A 21,387-nucleotide genomic window follows, 5' to 3' on the forward strand; every position below is an offset into this window, starting at 1 on the left:
ACAAAGGGCTCGGGAACATTGAATATTATGGACATTTGATACATTGCCACCTACCTGTTCAGATAAGTGACTTTTTAAAAAAAATTATTTTTGAAGTATGGTGGTGGCGGGAACAATTGAAGTGTGATGGTTCCCTGATGTCCTTTCCTCTCAATAGGAAAAACAACTGGCACTCAGCACCTTGAAATTTAAATCAGATCTTAAAACATTTCTGTTTAAAGATGCTTTTGAAACCTAAGTCAAGATATTACCATCAATAATTTTCTTCAGGTTTTTCTCTTTTTCCACTTTTCCCTCCCTTTTGGTTTGTTCCTCTCCCATGCCTTTATTTATTTATTTTTTCAATTCAATATTATGTATCCCTTTTACCAACTTCCCTTTTGTATCCAGTGTAGTCTTCTCAATGTTTTAAATATTTTGTGTGTTTCCCTTTATATCTACATTTTGTAAAACTTTTATGTATACCGCTTAGATTGTACAATAGGCAGTACAGTATATCAAAATAAAATAAACTTGAAACTTTCACAGTTTACATGTATGTGTTTAAGCACAGTGGTGTTATTTTTTTTATTAGTATTTAGTCTATACAAAGCAACAGGAGATTCTACCTTATCAAGGCAGATACTCAGAGAAAACAGAGAAGGCGATCAGGTGGTACTCAATATCTTTATTCTATGAAGACTTGACATGTACGTGTTTCGGCCCGAGTCTTAATGCTTTGATCAATACAGTATATGTTGACTTTTCTATCTTATAAATTGTAATGATTGAGTCATGCACCAAACAAATCAATCAAAATGATCACTAAAAAATTTGTCCATGACGTGGAGATTAACCCAGATTCCAGCATAAAGATATTGAGTACCACCTGGTCGCCTTCTCTGTTTTCTTTGATGTTTTACTATTTAGTCTTCAATAAAATAGGCTCATGCTAGACCCCAAAAGTCTGTATACTTGAAATTAAATTGAATTAAATTAAGATTTTGGATCTCAAGTGCTTGCAGCTATGTTGCCAGTTGAACTAGTCTTGGCTCATCTTGTGTCCAGATGGCTGGGTAGAGAATCTACACCCGAGCTAAGTACTATAATGATAAAGATAACATCATAAATTTAAAATAAGATAAAAATGAATGCAAAAAATGAATTATAAGCAAATTACACAAAAAGATAAAAGTTCCATATACTGTATATTAAACTGAATAACGTAAAAAGAGTTTAAAGGACCGATGATAGCTCGCAAGATAGTTATGAGCCAAAACTAGTTCAACTGGCAACATAGTTGCGAGCACTTTAGATCCAAAATCTCTTAGGGCTCCTTTTATCAAGCTGCGGTAGAGGTTTAACGCGTGTTAAACCGCCTGCCGCGCTAGTCGCTAACGCCTCCATTGATGAGGCATTAGTTTTTTGGCTTGCCACATGGGTTAGCGTGTGATGAAATGTCTGACGCGCTAACCCCGTAGCGCACCTTGATAATATGAGCCCTGTTTTATTGAAGATTAATAGTGTGTTTCACAAGTTTTCAGAAGGGATTGTTACTATTTAGTCTGACATTTTTTTAATAACACATTTTGAGATGAAGCCCTGAGTTTTTGAAAATAGAAATTTTGGCAGGACTAATTATTAATTTAATTTGTTCCCAGTTTTTGATATTTGATGGCATAAAATGGGACAGGTGGAGCTTAAAGAGCAGTGGAGAGAAGAGGGTATGGGAGTACAAAAGGTGTTTAAAGGACAAAAGCAGGACTTACTACTCTGCTATGGTAGGTAAGATCAGAATTGATATAAAAAAAACTTTTTAGTTTGTTAACAAGTGGATGGATGTAGATAATTATAAACTATCATCTTGTAAGTTTCCACCTACTTCCAATGCTTTAGCTCAGTTTTTTCATTCAAAAATACTGGATTTAAGATCTTTTCAGATTCCATCAGACTATGTTGATTGTTGACCTCATTGTTCAATCAAATTTTGTTATATAGATTTATGTTGACTAGATTTATTCCTTTGGATAGGACTCTGTTTAGAAAACATTCAAAATACGTGCATTTGTTATGTTATATGGATTGTTATTCCTAAAAAAAAATTTGAAATGAGTACTGTTAATTTTGAGGAGACCTTTTTAATTGGTTTCAAGTGATGTTAGATCTTGGTAAGTTTCCTGTGGATCATGGATATATTGTTATCACCCCCATTATAAAGGATCATTAGGAATCTGATGGTCTGGTATCTAATTATAGGCCAGTTGCTTTGATACCATTTTTTGTTAAATTCATAGAGGATGTTATATACGGTATGTTCAATTGTTGGAGTACCTGGAATGGTTTAATTTATTGCATTTTTCTCAGTCAGGTTTTAGACCTATGTATAGTACTGAAACAGTCTTGGCATCATTGGATTAGTTACATGGTCTTTTTTAGTAAGGGTTAGAATGCCTTACTTTTGCAGTTCGATCTAGACATGAGATATTGCTAGGCAGTCTTGATTCTATAGAAATCTCCAGGCACATCTACCAGTGGTTTCAGTATTTTTTGTATGCCAGGTCTTATCGAGTGGTGTTCTCTCAATCCTGGAGCAATCCTTGTGGTGTCCCACAGGGTCCACCACTCTCTCCACTGCTCTTTAATATCTACCTGTCCTTGGGAATAAAACTGTCCACCATGGGTATTAAATTATATAACTACACAGACTACATCATGGTTGTTTTACCATTAGATTCATTATCATCAAATTATAGTAATCAAATTACTTTAGTAATGTCAACTATAGAAGATTGGGTGATAACTTTTAAATTAAAACTTAGAGCTCCTTTTACTAAGTTGCGATATTGTTTTTAGCGTGTGCTAAATATTAGCGCACGCTAAGCCCCATGCTACATGAAAAACTAACGCCAGCTTTATGGAGGTGTTAGCATGTAGCACGCGTGGCAATATAGCGCGCGCTAAGACCGCTATCGCAGCTTAGTAAAAGGAGCCCTTAATGCTCAAAAAACTAAATTCTTTTTTGCAGTTCCATCTAAGCTTACCCAGGATTGCCTCAATTTGAATGGCATGGTGTAGACTATAGAGCCTATATTAAAACTCTTGGGAGTGGTTCTAGACCAAAATTTAACGATGGAGAATTGGAGGAATACTGTGGTTCATAAAAGATTTTTTATTTTATGAAAATTACATTCCATTTGGAATTGTTTTAAGAAAATAGCTTTTCAGCTGCTGGTTCAATCATCAGTACTGTCTGTACTTGACTATTGTAATATGTAATATCACAATTTTTAAGCCAATCAGGGCCTTAGGCCCTGTCTACTGCATCCCAAGATGCATTGGGAGGGGGAAGGCCTGTTATTCTGAGCATGTGGCCCTGTAGGCAGGAGGGAGTGGGCTTTCCTCCTTCTGATTTGTCATCTGAAGGTACGGGGGATGTAGGGAGATGTCAGGTGGATGTGGGGAGATGTCAGAGAATGTCCTATTTGTGTGGTAGGAGGGGGTTGTGACCATTGGGGGAGTAAGGGAGGGTCATGCCTTAAACCCTTTAATGGTCTTCATGTCAATTTGGGTGCCTATGGGGAACTTAGATCTGTTTTATATTTGTCTAAGTCCCGGCATGTAAGTTCTGCCTAGGACATCCTGGGAAAGCTTCAATTATTGCTTGAGGACGTCTGGGTTGAGGCCCACCTGATGCCTGCCCATAACACACCTCCCAACAACGCCCCTTTGAGCTCTGGACACACAGCAGCTTAGAAGTGCTGCTGAATATCCAGAAAGTTGGTTTTGTCAGCATTTGGAAATCCTTCTATTAGGACCTCCAAGTGCCAACTTGGGCTAGTTTTTGGAAGTTTCAAAGTTTTGATTCAGAGCCTCTATGTATTTTGGTAATGAGCACTTTTTAATGTTCTTTTCTTGGGAAAAGCATTTTAATTAATTGAAATCAAATATTTTAAGTTTCAGAAACTTACAGCTAGACATAGGCATTTTTATCAAAATGTTTTGGAATGCTGTAATTAAATATAGGATTTCCTGCTGTACTGTCGACTTTTGTCCGGAAAGTCATCATAGATGAAGCCCCAGTGTATTGATGCCCTCTTCTGAAACAGAAAACATAACCGGTTATTTTCTTCCTTGGAAAAAAAGATTAATACTAATATTAATATCAATATGTATTTCTAGCAACAAACAGGAATAAAAATATTAATCTTAAAATTTAGATGCATGAACCATGGAAAAAAGCAGTATAAGATAAGCAGTATTCAAAATATCAATATGCCAGATAATGCAATTCTACCTTCTTTTGGTCTCTCTTTTTTATTATTGTTTCCAACTAGGGGTAGAAAATGTCCATTTGTCTGGTTCTCTGTGGGTAAAATAACTGAATTTAAAGAAAAGGGATCAGCAGTTAAAAAGGTGGAATTATCTAGTTTTGAAACCCCCCAAATCAGTGGTTCTTAACCTTGTTGGAGGTACTGAACCCCACCAGTTTCACATGCGTGTTCACCGAACCCTTCTTTATTGGAAAAATAAAATATGATTTTTACAAATTCAAAACATAGGTATACAGTGAGGGAAAAAATAATATCAATTTTGAAAACAAAAAAGTTCTCCTATATTTCGAATAATAATAACATAATAATGAAATTTACTGCAAATCAGTGTGACTTCTGCTGTTGCCTCTCAGAGACCAGTTCAGAAATGCACGGCTTTACCTTGGCAAGTGCCACTCTCATGTCATTTTCGCAGCAAAGTCTGTTCCTTTTCTTCGTTTTTATGTCCAGCATCCTTGAAAAGGATTGCTCGCAAAGATATGTTGTAACAAACGGTATGAAAATTTCCAGAGCTTTCTTAGCAATAACAGGGTACGTTACCAATTGTTGATACCAAAACGTTGAGAGCGTTGTTGTTCTGAAGAGTTGCTGTTGAACCTGGCTCTGCTGAATTTCAATGATTTCATCGAGGTATTCATCATTGACATCTGTTGTCTCAACACTAAACACTAAACGTGAATATGCTGGATATGACTATGACTCTCTTGTAGGGAAGTATCCATCGAGAGACTTTGCAAGCTCATCTAAGTGCGTGGCAATAGTTTGCTTCAGTTCCGCAGGTACAGAAATGTCTCCGATTCCAGATACATCTTCGATCTTACTTACACAGTTGTCTAGCAGGGGAAAGTTTGCGAAGTTATCATTTTCTGTTCGTCGTTTCCATAATGGTAGCTTTTTTTGAAAAGCTTTCAGGTTTTCTTCCGCTTCAATGATGTTGACTCCACCACCCTGCATCTGCTTATTGAGATGATTGAGAGCTGCAAAGATATCAGCCATGTACGCTAAAATGAGAATGAACTCAGAATTTTTGAAGCAATCTGCATGACAATGTTGCTGCTCTTGCAAAAACAGAGCTAATTCCACACGCATGGCAAAAACACGATTCAGCACCTGTCCCCGGGATAACCACCGAACGTTAGAATGGTACAGAAGTACCTCGAATTCAGATCCCATTTCTTTACACAACTCCTTGAAGATGCGGTGCTTCAGAGCATTATTTCGCACATAGTTCACGCATTCCACAACAATTTTTAAAACTTCTGCCAGTTTTGGAGGCAAGATTTTGTTGCCAACGCATGCCTGTGCAGAATGCAATGCGTAACAATGATGTGTGGTGCATCGGCATTCACTAGCGCACCAAAACCGGACTTTCTTCCGAGCATGGCTGGAGCTCCGTCCGAACAGACTGCAGAAACCATATCCCACGAAAGATTGTTGTCTTTGAAGAAGTCATCCACAAGTTTCTTCATATCAGTTGCCTTAGTTGTTGTTGTAAGAGGCTTACAAAATAAAAAATCTTCCTTTATCACGTCGTCTTTCACATAGCGCACGAATACTGCAAGCTGAGTAGCCTTTTCATCGAATCTTGCTCTCTTCACCTTGAATTTAGCGAGCATTGTGTTCTTGTATTTTCCATCTCCATGCATCTTAAGGAAGTGTTCCCTTAGTTTTGCCGGAGCTAGACTAGAATTACTCAACTTGGCATTGCAAATCATGCAATTAGGACGCTGACTCCCATCACGTTCCGTTATACATGTGAATCCATATTGTACATATTCGTCCGACCACTTTCGTATTTTGCTCGACATAGTTAGTAAGGGATTAAAATATTAAGATAGGTATCACACGACGTACCATCACAACAGTTACAATTCGACTACTGTGCGCATCAAATCCCCTGCAGCACAGATAGGCCAAGCGATGTTGCGTGATCACCTGCAGCCAATTATGGACAAGCGGGGCGTATCATCACGAATCATAAGCGCTTCGGTCACGTTCAATCATCTATCAGTTAAATCACAAATTTTGATCAGGAATTGATTGATGTATATAAGGCGTTAGTTACAGATTGATAGATCAAGAAACCGAGTACACGATCAGTCTTGATCAAAATCACTGAATAACTGATAGATGATTGAACGTGACCGAAGCGCTATATGTTTTGACCTCCGCCGAACTCGCGAGACTGACTCACCGAACCCCTGGGGTTCGGTCGAACCCAGGTTAAGAACCACTGCCCCAAATAATTCTGCTTGCAATAGCCTCACTATCCCCCAGCTGATATACCATACCATACCACAAACTGTCCTATCTCTGCAACTGCCCTACATCTAAATCTAACCCGGCAATTGCCATACCACCTTGCATCTCAAACCCCAAAACTATTTTCTGCCACTGCCATACCACCCTCCATAGTGTCCCCACACTCCAGAATTATCCCCTGCAACTGCCATACCCCCCTGGAACTGTCTCACTTTAAAAAAATACCTTCTACTGCCCTATCCTGTAAACTACATCCCAAAACTACCCCACCTGCAACTAACACAGCACCCCACAAACTGTCCCAGCTCCAAAAAAAACTTCCCTGCAACTTCCCCACCACCTCACAAATTGCCCCACTGCCAAAGCTAATCACCCAAAACTATTTCTATATGCTCTACACTGCCCCTAATAACTTTCCATTTCACAATTACCCTACCCCCTCTCCCCAATTCTGTTACCTTCCCTTGTTAATCTCACTGTGAAAACTTCTTCAAGAATCACACCGTTTTCTTATTGGTTGCTATGTGCATTACTAAATAGCATCTGTTGCTTTGAGTAGAGCCAGATTAAGCAATTGACAAACTTTGCACATACTGACCTAGGTTCAATAAATGGCACTCAAAAATCAATGCTGAAAAATCGGCATTTAATGCTATTCTATAATGGGCACTCAAGGATGGATCTAACTTCCTTTTCATAAGTCTTCTGATCAGGACCAATTTTAGATCTGTTGGGGCCCAGGGCAGAATTAAGGAGGGGGGCCCAGATCCATTCTACTACTTGCATCCTCCCCTGATCTCCCCATCTACCATTTCTATCACACATAAAACAACTTTAATTAACTTCTATACACACAAAACACTGATAGACCTTTACTAAATACAGAACAAGGGATCACAAATAGAAATGGGAAACCCATGAAATTAAACTCAGCAAGTATTGCAATACTGGAGAAATAAAACAAATATGTACTTCTTTTTGTACTGAACAAGCAGGAGGCCCAGGTCCAACAAAAATTTAGCTACCTCCTTTGCTGTGACTGATAGGGATCCCAAAGCTCTGCCAGTTGAAGACTACCTCATCTAGTGTGTCCTTGAGCCACCACCAGTTACAGAGCTTGGAGAGTTCTGGCCATCAGACTGGAGTAAGAGGTCTTCAGCTTGCAAGGCTTTAGGATCCCCTCCAGCCCAGGTATTTACATTTCACATTTGGACAGGGAGCGGGGGAGGGGGAATCACTTTGGACTGAGGGCCACTGCCCACCCTTACCTCTCACCACACCATCATCAACTGTCTGGTAAGCAACTGAACATAATACAAAGATCTGTGATGCACATATTGTCACACCTGTGCCCCCCAAAATCATGAATGGCAGTCAGATAGTGACACGCTGCTTCAATCTGGTGCTATACTATCAGTGTTAGGAACATAAGAATAACCTTACTGGGTCAGACCAATGGTCCATCAAGCCTGTTCTCATGGTGGTCAATCCAGGTCCCTAGAACCTGGCCAAAACCCAAGGAGTAGCAACATCCCATGCTACCGAAGCAAGCAGTGGCTTCCCCCATGTCTTTCTCAATAACAGACTGTGGACTTTTCCTCCAGGAAATTGTCCAAACCTTTCTTAAAACCTGCTACACTATCTGTTCTTACCACAATCTCTAGCAATGTGTTCCAGAGCTTAACTATTTTCTGAGTGAAAAAATATTTCCTCCTATTGGTTTAAAAAGTATTTCCCTGTAACTTCATTAAATGTCCCCTAGTCTTTGTAATTTTTGACGGAGTGAAAAATCGACCCACTTGTACCTGTTCTACTTCACTCAGGATTTTGTAGACTTCAATCATATCTCCCCTCAGCCATCTCTTTTCCATGCTGAAGAGCCCTAACCTTTTTAGTCTTTCCTCATACGAGAGTTCCAGCCCCTTTATCATCTTGGTCACTCTTCTTTGAACCTTTTCTAATGCCGTTATATCTTTCTTGATATAAGGAGACCAGAATTGAACACAATACTCCAGATGAGGATGCACCATGGAGCGAAACAGGGACATTATAACATTCCTAGTCTTGATAACCATCCCTTTTTAAATAACTACTAGCATCCTGCTTGCTTTCCTGGCCGCTCCTGCACATTGGACAGAAGGTTTCATTCTAATGTCTATGATGACATCCAGATCCTTTTCTTGGGTGCTAACCCCCAAGGTGGACCCCAGCATCTGGTAACTATGATTTGGGTTATTCTTCCCAATGTGCATCACTTTGCACTTGTCCACATTAAATTTCATCTGCCACTTGTATGCCCAATCTTTCCATTTCCTAAGGTCTGCCTGCAATTTTTCACAATCCACATGTATTTTAACAACTTTGAACAGTTTAGTGTCATCTGCAAATTGAAGACTGGAAGGTGGTGAATGTTACACCGATCTTCAAGAAAGGTTTGAGGGGTGATCTGGGAAACTACAGACTGGTGAGTCTGACCTCGGTACCGGGAAAGATGGTAGAGGCGCTGATAAAGGGCCACATCATTGAGCACTTTGACGGACACGATCTGATGAGGACCTGCCAGCCCGGCTTCAGCAAAGGAAGATCTTGCTTGACGAACTTGCTGCACTTCTTTGAGGGAGTAAACAGGCAGATAGACAAAGGCGACCAAGTCAGCATTGTATATCTGGATTTTCAGAAGACGTTCGACAAGGTTCCGCATGAACTACTTTGAAAAATTGCAAGCCATGGAATCGAGGTTGAAATACTCATGTGGATTAAAAAAACTGTCTGGTGGATAGGAAACAGAGAGTGGGGGTAATTGGACAATACTCAGACTGGAAAAGTGTCACCAGTGGAGTGCCGCAGGGTTTGGTGTTTGGACCCGTGCTATTCAACATATTTATAAACGATCTGGAAATTGGTACGATGAGTTAGGAGATTAAATTTGCAGACGATACTAAGTTATTCAGAGTAGTGAAGACACAGGAGGATTGCGAGGATCTGCAACGTGACATAAACATGCTCGAGAAATGGGCCGTGACATGCAAATGAGGTTCAATGTGGATAAGTGTAAGGTGATGCATGTCGGTAACAAAAATCTTATACACCAAAACAGGATTCCAGGGCGTTACTTGGAGAGTCCCCCCAGGAAAGAGACTTGGGAGTGCTGGTTGACAGGTCAATGAAGCCATCCGCGCAATGCACGGTGGTGGCAAAAAGGGCAAATAAGATGCTAGGAATGATTAAGAAGGGGATCACGAACAGATCAGAGAAGGTTATCATGCTGCTGTACCGGGCCATGGTACGCCCTCAACTGGTATACTGCATCCAGCACTGGTCACCGTACATGAAGGACACGGTACTACTCGAAAGGGTCCAGAGAAGAGCAACTAAAATGTTTAAGGGGCTGGAGTTGCCATACAGCGAGAGATTAGAGAAACTGGGCCTCTTCTCCCTTGAAAAGAGGAGACTGAGAGGGGACATGATCAAAACATTCAAGATACTGAAGGGAATAGACTTAGTAGATAAAGACAGGTTGTTCACCTTCTCCAAGGTAGGTAGAACGAGAGGGTACTCTCTAAAGTTAAAAGAGGATAGATTCCGTACAAACGTAAGGAAGTTCATCTTCACCCAGAGAGTGAAATGCTCTTCCGGAGGCTGTTCAAGGGGAAAACACCCTCCAGAGATTCAAGACAAAGTTAGACAAGTTCCTGCTGAACTGGAACGTACACAGGTAGGGCTGGTCTCAGGGCACTGGTCTTTGACCTGTAGGCCACCGCGGGAGCAGACTGATGGGCACGATGGATCACAAGTCTACCTAGCAGTGGCAATTCTTATGTTAATCTAATCTAATCCTTAGGTTTGTATACCGCATCATCTCCACGTTCGTAGAGCTCAACGCGGTTTACAGAAGGAGAAATAGGAAGGAACTACAACAGAGGGTTAGAGTAGAAGTGTGAAGAAAATTCAGAGGACTTGGGATGCCAAGATATAAGAGTTTCCTTGATTCCTAAGTTGGAGGGAGACTTACATTTTTTGAGAAAAGCCAGGTTTTCAGATGTTTGCGGAAAACTTGGAGAGAGCTCAAGTTCCAAAGAAGTTAATCACCTCACTATCATTCCAATTTCCAGATCATTTATAAATAAGTTACATAGCACCGGTCCAAGTACAGATCCCTGCAGCACTCCACTGTTTACTCTCCATTGAGAAAAATGACCATTTAACCCTACCCTCTGTTTTCTATCCGTTGGACTCTCATCACCTCAGACACCTGGGTCTTAAAAGTCATAAGGGAGGGTTATTTTCTCCACTTTACCTCCATTCTGGCGGAGAACCTTCCAAGAGAATCCTCTTTCACATCTCAACAGACTTCCCTTCTTTAGGAAATTGAAGCTCTGCTTTACTTAAATGCCATAGAAGTAGTTCCCCCTACTCAGAAAAATCAGTTCTATTCCAAGTATTTTCTAATTCCAAAGAAAACAGGACTTCCAATAAATATCTGGTGAAAGAAAAGTTTTACATGTTATCTCTGGGAATCCTATAATCCTCTTCTAGAGCAAAATGATTGGCTATGCTCTCTAGATCTCAAAGTGAGCTATACTTACATATCCATCCATCCTGGTCACAGAAAATGTCTTAGTTTCCGGATCACTCACCAACATTTCCAATACAAGGTTCTACCATTCAGACTGGCTTCCTCTCCAAGAGTGGTCACCAAGTGCCTTGTAGTAGTGGCAGGAACTCTACAAACACACAGATTCCAAATCTTTCCAAATCTAGACAATTGGATGATAAAAGCTACATCACCTCCAGTGGTGCTTACTGAAACACAACAGACAATTCTTTTTCTTCAGCTTTTAGGCTTCAAGATCAACTTCCCCAAGTCTCATCTCCATCCCTCCCAAGCCTTGGAATTCATAGGAGCCCTCCTCAATACCAAACTTCAGAGGGCTTTCTTTCCCTAACAAAGGCAAGATGTCTTGCGACATCTCTCCAGTCATATATCCTCTTGTCACTCAATCTTAGCAAGGCAAATGATGTGTCACCCCCTTTGCGCAACTCTGTCTAAGAACAGCCCAGTGGACATTGGCGTCTCAATGGACAGATCCCTTGTCCTAATGAATAAAAGTCAATTCACCTCTTCGCAATCTCTCTGGTGGTGGTTAACTCCAACGAATCTCTCCAGAGGTCTCCTGTTTCACATCCCTCCTCATCAGAAGGTACTAACCACGGATGCATCCACATATACTGGGGGAGCTCACCTGGACAATCTATGGACCCAAAGTCTGTGGTTTCATTGGGACAAGTCTATGCACATCAAACTGTTGGAGCTTTGAGCGATCTTCTATGCGCTCAAAGCATTTCAGGATCGTCTATTCAACCAGGTCCTTTTTGTCTGTACAGACAATCAAGTAGCAATGTATTACATCAACATGCAAGGGGGCACAGGCTCTATTCCCCTGTGTGAACAGATATGGAATTGGGCAATTCCTTGAAACATCTTTCTCGAGATTATCTATGTGGAAGGCAAACATAATTCTCTGGCTGACAGTCTCAGCAGGTTTCTCCAACCACATAAGTGGTCGCTCAACTCTACAGTCCTCCTCCACATTTTATCCCTTTGGGGAACTCCTCAGAAAGACCTATTTGCATCTCCCCTCAATCAAAAGTTACCTCAATACTGCTCCAGACAATACTCTCTACATCGTCTTGAAGCAGCTGCATTCCTTCTGAATTGGACGGACAAATGCCTATATGCATTTCCACCAATTCCTTTCATCCTAAAGACTTTAATCAAGCTAAAACAGGACTCAGGCACCATGATTCTAAAAATTCCTTGGTAGCCTAGAGAACCTTGGTTCTCCCTTCTACTTCAACTGAGTGCCAGGGATGCAATTCTACTACAGATCTTTCCATCTCTATTTTCTCAGAGTCAAGGGTCTCTCTTGCATCCCAATCTGCCATCTCTGCACCTGACAGCTTGGGACCTCTTGGGCTGACTTCAACAGATAGCCATCTTTCTGAGCCAGTACAAGCCATTATATCTGCTTCCAGAAAGCCTTCAACTCAGCAGTACTGTCACCAGAAATGGACACGATTCCTGTCATGGTATAACCTTCATAATTTGGATGCTCTATCCACTTCTGTTCCTTCAACATTGAACTATCTGCTTTATTTATCCAACTCCGGTCTTAAGTTCGGTCTGAGTACACCTTAGTGTTATTAGTGTTTTGCTTGTTTCTTTTAATAAACCTCTCACCGCTCATCCACTTGTTTCCCAGTTCATGAAAGGACTTTTCAATTCCAAACCTCTACTCAACCGCCTCCAGTTGTTTGGGATGAAGCCACTATTTGAACCAATGGCATCTAAGAGTATTCATTTAAAGTTTCTCACTTGGAAAGTGGTCTTTTTAATCTCTGTTACTTCTGCTTGCCGAGTGAGTAAACTTCAGGCTTTAGTTTCACTCAACTTTTACAATATTTCATCATGATAAGGTGGTACTCAGAACTCATCCTTGATTTCTTCCAAAAGTAGTCACAAATTTTCATCTCAATCAATCCAACCAACGTTCTACATCTGAACCAAACCGGTTTTAGACATCACCATAGCACTGAACATTCTTTGATTGGGATCACCTTGATCCAATATTTTCTAGATCACCATCAATCAGTTCTGTTAATCTCTATTGATCTTTCTGCAGCCTTTGATACGATCGACCATCAACTTCTACTTAATAGACTTCAATCCATCGGTATTACAGACCAAGTTCTTTCTTGGTTTGTATCATACCTTACAGATCGTACCTCTACTGTTCTTTTTAAAAACTCAATATCTAAATCCTCATAGACCACATATGGTGTCCCTCAAGGGTCTATTCTTTCCCCTTTGTTATTTAATATCTTTCTTGCCCCTCTAATAACCTTATGCCAATCTGTGGGTTTCCAAGTCTTTGCCTATGCTGACAATATCCAGCTCTTACATCCATTGGACGCTAATAAAACTTCTGATATCATAGCGATCAGTGAGAAACTTGATCAAGTTTACCATTGGCTGGACTCTAACAGATTGGCACTTAACATTAACAAAACTAATGTGATGCTTTTTTCCTGGAAAGACAGTTCTTCTCTTGTCGCTCCCATTTCTATAAAAAATGTCCCCCTGCAATTCGTTAGCAATATAAAAATTTTAAGGGTGATCTTTGATCACAAACTGATTTTTCATGATCACATTAGTAACACTATAGGCTATGAAATAGGCGATCAATTTCAAAATTTCTATGTTCAAAATACTTAATATTCTTATTCACTCTATGGTGATCTCTAAAATTGATTACTGTAACGCTCTTTTTAAGGAAATCTCTTTGAATGAAATAAAACGTCTACAGATCATTCAAAATGCTTCCATCAAGCTTATAATTAAAACTAGGAAGTTTGATCATGTAACTCCCCTTCTAAAGAATGCGCACTGGCTTCCAGTTACCCACCGGATAACATACAAAATATGCATACTCACTTTCAAATCTCTCCTTAATAAAACTCCAGCATTCATATATAAATTATTAATTCCTTATTCTCCAAATAGAACGTTGAGATTCAATGAACAGAATTTACTAACAATTCCATCTCTTAAGGTTATTAACACAAGACGGCAATTTATTTTCTCTGTTACCGCACCTCAAACTTGGAACGCCCTTTCCATTTACTTAAGGGAAGAGCGCAATCTGGAGAAATTCAAAAGTAATTTAAAAACATTTCTCTTTAGAGATGCCTTTGGTAATTAACTAAACAGTTCGTAGGTCAAATTATTTTTATTGTATCATATTATAGCTTTTATTTGTTTCCCTTTTTGTACTTTTCCCTTTTTGTTCTACTTTTCTATATTGATTTTGTATTTCACCTCCCTTCTTTCCTTGTGTTTATGAGTTTGTTAAGTTAAACTTTTAATCCCTTATGTCGTTATACATAGTTTTGAATTGTATTTTAAATTGTTCATTGCTTAGAAATACGATTAAGCGATTAATCAAAAAAACCATTAAACTTGAAACTTGAAACTTCCACTATTTTTTCCAAAGCCTCATTTTCATCCTGGAGAAACAGCTCTTCATACTTTGGACTGTAAGTGGGCCTTGGCTTATTACATACAAAGAACTAAAACACACAGGACTTCTCCACAAGTGTTCATCTTTTTGATCCTAACAGATTGGGAGTTCCTGTCTCCAAAAAGACTATATCCACATGACTGGCGGCCTGTATTTCCTTCTGCTATGCTCAGGCTGGTTTGCAGCTTGAGGGTCGTATAAAAACACACAAAGTCCGAGCTATGGCAACATCAGAAGCCTTCTTGGATTCCACTTCCATTGAAAATATTTGCGAAGGCACACTTTTATATCTCACTACTGTCTAGAATCCTATTCCAGATGAGATGGCCATTTTGGCCAAGCAGTAATGCAACATTTATTTTCTTCATAATAGCTAACTCTCCCTCCATCCCATTTCAGTAAGCTGGGAGTCTCACATGTTTATCAGCTATGATCATCCAGTGGTTACATAGTAACATAGTAGATGATGGCAGATAAAGACCCAAATGATCCATCTAGTCTGCCCAACCTTAGCTATTTCTGAGCAAAAATCTAAAGCTCTGCCCGGTACTGTTCTTAGGTTCCAACTACTGAAGTCTCCCTCAAAGCTCACTCCAGTCCATCTACACCCTCCCAACCATTGAAGCCCTCCCCAGCCCTTCCTCCTCCAAACGGCCATATACAGACACAGACCGTGCAAGTCTGCCCAGTGCTGGCCTTAGTTCTTCAATATTTACTATTATTTTCTGATTCTAGATACTCTGTGTTCATCCCATGCTTTCATGAACTCCGTTACCATTTTCCTCTCCACCACCTCTCTCAGGAGCGCATTCCAGGCATCCACCACCCTCTCCATAAAGAAGAATTTTCTTATATTGCTTTTGAGTCTCCCACTCTTCAACCTCAAATTATGTCCTCTGGTTTTTCCTTTCTCTGGAAAAGATTTTGTTCTACATTAATACCTTTCAAGTATTTGAATGTCTGAATCATATCTCCCCTGTCCCTCCTTTCCTGTAAGGTATACATATTCAGGGCTTCCAGTCTCTCCTCATACGTCTTTTGGTACAAATCTCCTATCATTTTCATCGCCCTCCTCTGGACTGCTTCAAGCCTTTTTGTGTTCTTCGCTAGATACGGTCTCCAAAACTGACCACAATACTCCAAGTGGGGCCTCACCAACAACCTGTACAGGGGCATCAAAACCTTTGTTCTTCTACTGGTTACACCTCTCTTTATACAGCCCAGCATTCTTCTGGCAGCAGCCACCGCCTTGTCGCAGTGGCGTACCTAGCATATGACACCCGGGGCCCATCATTTTTTGACACCCCCCCAATCTGTACGAAAAACATGATTTTTAGTAACAAGCCACACAAGAGTGTACCTAGGAAAAGGCAGCATCTTATAATACTGCAGTGAGCAGTACAACATCAATACACCCATTGTAAAACTAAACAAGCCAGACTAGTACAGATCAATCCTGCAGTCAATCCTAACAAGAAACCATGTCTTTTGAACACACAGAACATAGAAAACACCTTCACCTAGTATGGAATATGTAATCACAAACCAACCCCTCCCTCTTTCACAAAAAATCTGAGCATCAGAGCTGCTACCACTACGACTGTCGCTAAAAAATGCTCCACAGTTTTGTAAAAGGGGGGATAAAATAGAAATACATAGACAAAGGTTAAATTGAACCAGTAAGAAGCTGGACTCTGCATACAGTGCAACACAGAAACAGTGACACATGTTTCCTAAAGCAATAAATAAATAGAGAAATTTTCTACCTTGGGGGTGAAGGGAGAGATGGAAGGGGGAGGCATAAAGTTTCTGGAAGGGGAATAGAAGGAGAAAAGATGCCATATAGAAGGGACAGAGAGAGGGTAGACAGTGGATGAAAGGAAGAGAGTGACAAGAAGATGAAGAAAGCAGAAACCAGAGAAGACAAGGTAGAAAAAAATTCTATTTATTTATTTTTTTGCTTTAGGGGAGATGCATCGCTGTTTCTGTGGTGTTGCATTGTATGCAGAGTCCAGCTTCTTGGTGCTTCAGTTTAACCTTTGTCTATGTAGTTTTATTCTAACTCCCCATTTACAAAACTGTAGAGCGTTTTTTAGCGTTGGCATCTGAGCTGTTACCACCATGGCTAAAAACCACACTACAGTTATGTAAAAGGGGGAGGGGTTAGTTTGTGATTACATACTAGGCGAATGTGTTTTTCTGTGTTCTGTGTGTTTGAAAAGACATGGTTTTCTGTTAGGATTGACTGTGTAGGATTGATCTGTACTAGTCTGGCTTGTTTAGCTTTACAATGGGTGTATTGATGTTGTACCTACGACCTACACTAACATGGGATTCCACTCGACTAACGGCAGCAGATCAAGTTCGCAGCCTAGGAGTAACCCTAGACGGACACCTATCCTTATCCAACCACATATCCCAAGTAGTCTCCACCTCCTTCTACTACCTTCGCCAACTGAAAAGGATCAAACCCTACATCTCCAAACCAGACCTCGCCCAACTCCTATACGCATATGTCCTCTCCAGAATGGATTATTGTAACTCACTATTTAACGGACTAACCAAAAATAATATCAGACGCCTCCAACGGGTCCAAAATGCAGCCATCCGCCTCCTACACAACCTCAACTACCGCGATTCCATCTCCCCGGCACTCCATGCTGAACACTGGCTCCCAATTAGCCAACGCTGTACTTTCAAAGCCCTAACAATTGCCCACAAGAGAATCTACTCCACCACCCCCTCCTACATAAAATCCAAACTTCCCATCTACAACCCCACTCGCACCCTCCGCTCAAAGTCAGAGACACGCCTATGCGTCCCCCCCCGGAAGATCCCTGCTCACAGAAACTGCCCACAAACGATCCTACAGCCACTTCATTCCACACCTCTGGAACCAACTTCCCCCCCAACTTAGACAACAGAACTCATTACTAGCATTCCGTAAATCGGTAAAGACCCTCCTCTTCAATTAAAGATCTCCTCTGTCTCTCCCCCCCTTAAGCCCCACCCTCCACTCTCCTATCTCCCTCCCGAAATTCCAGTATGACCCTCTCTTACTCTATCCACTAAAAATTTCCATCTATATGCTTATAACTTTCCGTAAATTAAACTACGGTATTTCCCCCTTCTCTCTCTCTGCTTAATCTCCCTGTATTCAATTCTCTCTAAAAACTATAAATCCAACCACTAAACCTGTTGTACTACTTATATGTCTAGTTACTCCGCACTGTGTATGTTCATTTGTAAACCGTTCTGAGCTATTGGGAGGACGGGATAAAAATCTAAATAAATAAATAAAATAAATAAATAAATAAATAAAATAAATAAGTACTGCTCACTGCAGTATTGTAAGATGCTGCCTTTTCCTAAGTACACTCTTGTGTGACGTGTAGATTATTATTAAAAGTCATGTTTTTCATACAGATGTGGGGGTGTCAAAAAATGATGGGCCCCGGGTGTCACATATGCTAGGTATGCCACTGCTACCTACCAACTTTCTATCTCCTTTTCTCATGCTTTAGCTCTCCTATTTCCCATCTCACCTGTTCCCCATCCTCCTATTCCCTTCTATCTTTCTTCTACTCCTCATTATCACATTTCTACCTCTGTACTTACTGTACTTACTATTCTCTTGTCTCTCCTACTTGATTCCACAATTTCCCCTCCTTCCATTCTTGTAACCCAGCATCTCCTGTCCCTCTCCCCCTCATGGCCTAACATCTCCCTAATCTTTTTTCCTCCATAATCTTCCTGTCCCATCTCTCTTCCCTCCTGTCCCTTCTCCCACAGTCTATCATCTCATCTCCTCTCTTCTCTCTTCCCTCCCCCTCATGGTCCAACATTGCTCCCACTCTTTTTTCCTGCTGTTCTTTCCTCCTCTCACCCCAATGATCTAGCATCTCTCCTGCCTGCCCCCACCCCAGTCCAACATTTCTCCTTCACTCCCTCCCTCTCATCCAACATATTTCTTGTTCTTCCTGACTGCCCTTCCATCCAGCATCTTCCCCTCCCCGGGCCAGACTACCTCCCCTGAATCTAACATCTCTGCCATTCTCTTCCCTCCCCAGGGACATAGCCATGGGGGCCATTCTCAGCTCAGAGTCCCCCAACAGCAATGCTTATACTGTCCTGAAATCCCCCTCCCCCACCCCACAACCTATGCAGTCTCTCCTTTCTCTCCTCTCCATGGTCCAATGTCTCTTTCACTTTCCCCTTCTCCTTACCCCTCATGCTGCTGCTGCAGTTCTCTGGTATCAGCTCTTTTGAGGCAGCCTCGTATCTTGTCAACCCAGAAGTTTTTCTGCACAATGCATGTGGGATAGAGGGAAAGGGAAAGAGATGCCAGACCATGGGGAGGAGGGAAAGACACTGGATCATAGGAAATGGTAGAGGGGAAAAATGCATGACTACCTGCAGGGGGAGGGGGTGGAGATGGAAGAAAAATATGTTGCCACCCCCAGATTGAAGGGCTGCCTATGTCTCTGTAAAATCCCTCCCTCCCATCACCATCGCTCTCTTCTCTCCCCCCTCTCTCTTTCATAATTTATTTTTCTAGCCCCTCCCCCTCACCTCTGGTCTTCATTTCTCCCTGCTCTCATCCCTCCCTGTCCCTTCCTCTGGGCTAACTTAGCTCTGGGAGCTCCATGGTCCAGGCATTTCTATCCTTCTGTCCATCTTCCTATCTTCCCCTCACCTTCCCGGTCTCCTTTCAACATCAAAATCTTCCTTTTCAGAGGGGCCTCGGTGCGACAGCCATTATTACAAACTACTTGCACTGCCTCAAACCTTTCCCTCTACTGTGATCCGCCCCCTCAGATGCAACTTCTTATTTCTACCTGGATGGATTGCGGCTGAGGGAAAGCTTTAAGGCAGCGCCGGCAACTTGTGAGAATGACTGCCTTGCCAGGACCCCTCTGAAAAGGAAGATTTTCATTTTGAAAGGAGACCAGGAAGGTGAGGGAGATGGACAAAAGGGGAAGAGATTCCTGGACCACTGGGACCCCTGGAGCTGTGGGATCCAGAGCAGCTGTCTCGTTCGCCTTCCCCTAACACAGGCCCTGCTTATGATTAGAAATCAAGAGTAAATTAACAATGTTCTAATGAATCAAAGGTTGCCCTCTTCATATCTATGCCTGAAAAACAGGATGAACTTAGAAATGAACTAAGCATATCTGGGTGTTTGTATGACAGTATTATTAAGTGCACAATTTGTCAAGCTTAATTGTTTATGCTTGGTAGTTAATCGAGTCACCATCATGTTCCATACCTTTGGACTGTACTTTCAGCAACGGAACAACATAAAATGCTCCCACCAATTAGACAAACTGCTGCTCCAGCCCATCCAATAAACAAGGCAGTTCCTAACTCATATCTGCATAAAAAAAAAAGATTAATTTGCATTTAAAAAAGATGTTAATGGTAGAATTTGGCCAAAAATGCTATGACCCATATATAAATCAAAGCTCCACTCCAGCCCTCCCTCCCTCACATGGTTAGGGTAACTAAGTTACTTATTCCAGAAGGGAGACATTTTGACCAGTCCTGGATTCCTGCCAACCTCATCCTGGTTCATTATGGGACCTGCAGCATGATAGAATCATGGACTACAATATACTGCTTTGGGATGTAATTTGAAAACCAGGACTGGTCCAAAAAATCTCTTCTAAAATAGGAATCCTGGTCACCCTACACCTGGTCCTGCTCCCTTCCTTTCCCCTCCACCTTTGGGTCCAACATAAGAACATAAGAATAACCTTACTGGGTCAGACCAATGGTCCATCAAGCCCAGTAGCCTATTCTCACGGTGGCCAATCCAGGTCACTACTACCTGGCCAAAACCCAAGATTTAGCAATATTCCATGTTACCGATACAGGGCACAGTCAATAACCAATAAAGGGCAAAATGAACTCAACTCTCTAGACTGTTGAGTGACCAAAAATGAGTAATGCAAATTTTGTGAAATACAGTAAAACCTTGGTTTGCGAGCATAATTTGTTCCAGAAGCATGCTTGTTATCCAAAGCACTTGTACATCAAAGCGAATTTCCCCATAGGAAATAATGGACACTCAGACAATTCGTTCCACAACCCAAAATCTGTAATACAAAATACTATACGCACTTGTGTTGCAAGACCTCGCTCATTTAGAACAGTCACTACACTCCTGCAGCATCAGAGAAAGAAGAACCATCGGCTCAGTTGTGATGATGTGACATGTGTATATTGTATGTACTCTTATTGCAAGACCTCGTTCATGTAGAACAGTCACTTGCAGCGTCAGAGAGAGAAGAACCATCAGCTCAGATGTGATGTGTGTATACTTTGTGTACTTGTATTGAAAGACAATGCTTGTATATCAAGTTAAAATTTAATAAAATGTTTTGCTTGTCTTGCAAAACACTTGCAAACCAAGTTACTTGCAATCCAAGGTTTTACTGTAGTCACTTCTGTAAAGTCAAAATGGAGTCACCTAAATATGGTACATATCAGCTCCTAATCAAACTCTGCTCAGAGACATGAAGGCAGATACCACCGCCTCACCACCCAATCATTGCAGTGTTCAATATGAGTTACAACTGATGCTGGTGGTAATTAAATTTTCACAAGCCACACTGGCTATAAACTATTGTGTTGATGACTTTAAGATGTACTAAAGTTTATGAGACTTAGCTTTTAAGTTCACTGGTTCCGACGTGCCACGTTTCGGTACTGCTTCAGGAAACCAACACTAA

At 41.1% G+C, this 21,387-nt stretch overlaps 1 protein-coding gene across 2 annotated transcripts in view; it reads right to left on the bottom strand.

Moving 5' to 3' along the window:
• CLDN10 (claudin 10) overlaps positions 1-21,387 on the bottom strand; it is a 97,042-nt gene that overhangs the window by 15,819 nt on the left and 59,836 nt on the right. Inside the window, exons 4-5 of one of the 2 annotated variants that reach the window (XM_033947784.1) lie at positions 19,923-20,027; positions 3,948-4,076 (exon numbers count right to left, since the gene is read on the bottom strand). In XM_033947784.1, the coding sequence (XP_033803675.1) occupies positions 3,950-4,076; positions 19,923-20,027 (232 nt within the window). In that variant the 3' untranslated portion in view covers positions 3,948-3,949. Of the gene's footprint in view, positions 1-2,924; positions 4,077-19,922; positions 20,028-21,387 lie in introns of those variants that run through there. The other variant, XM_033947783.1, reaches the window with a different exon arrangement.

The sequence above is a fragment of the Geotrypetes seraphini genome, chromosome 6 (assembly GCF_902459505.1).
Source record: "Geotrypetes seraphini chromosome 6, aGeoSer1.1, whole genome shotgun sequence".
Lineage (NCBI taxonomy): Eukaryota > Metazoa > Chordata > Amphibia > Gymnophiona > Dermophiidae > Geotrypetes > Geotrypetes seraphini.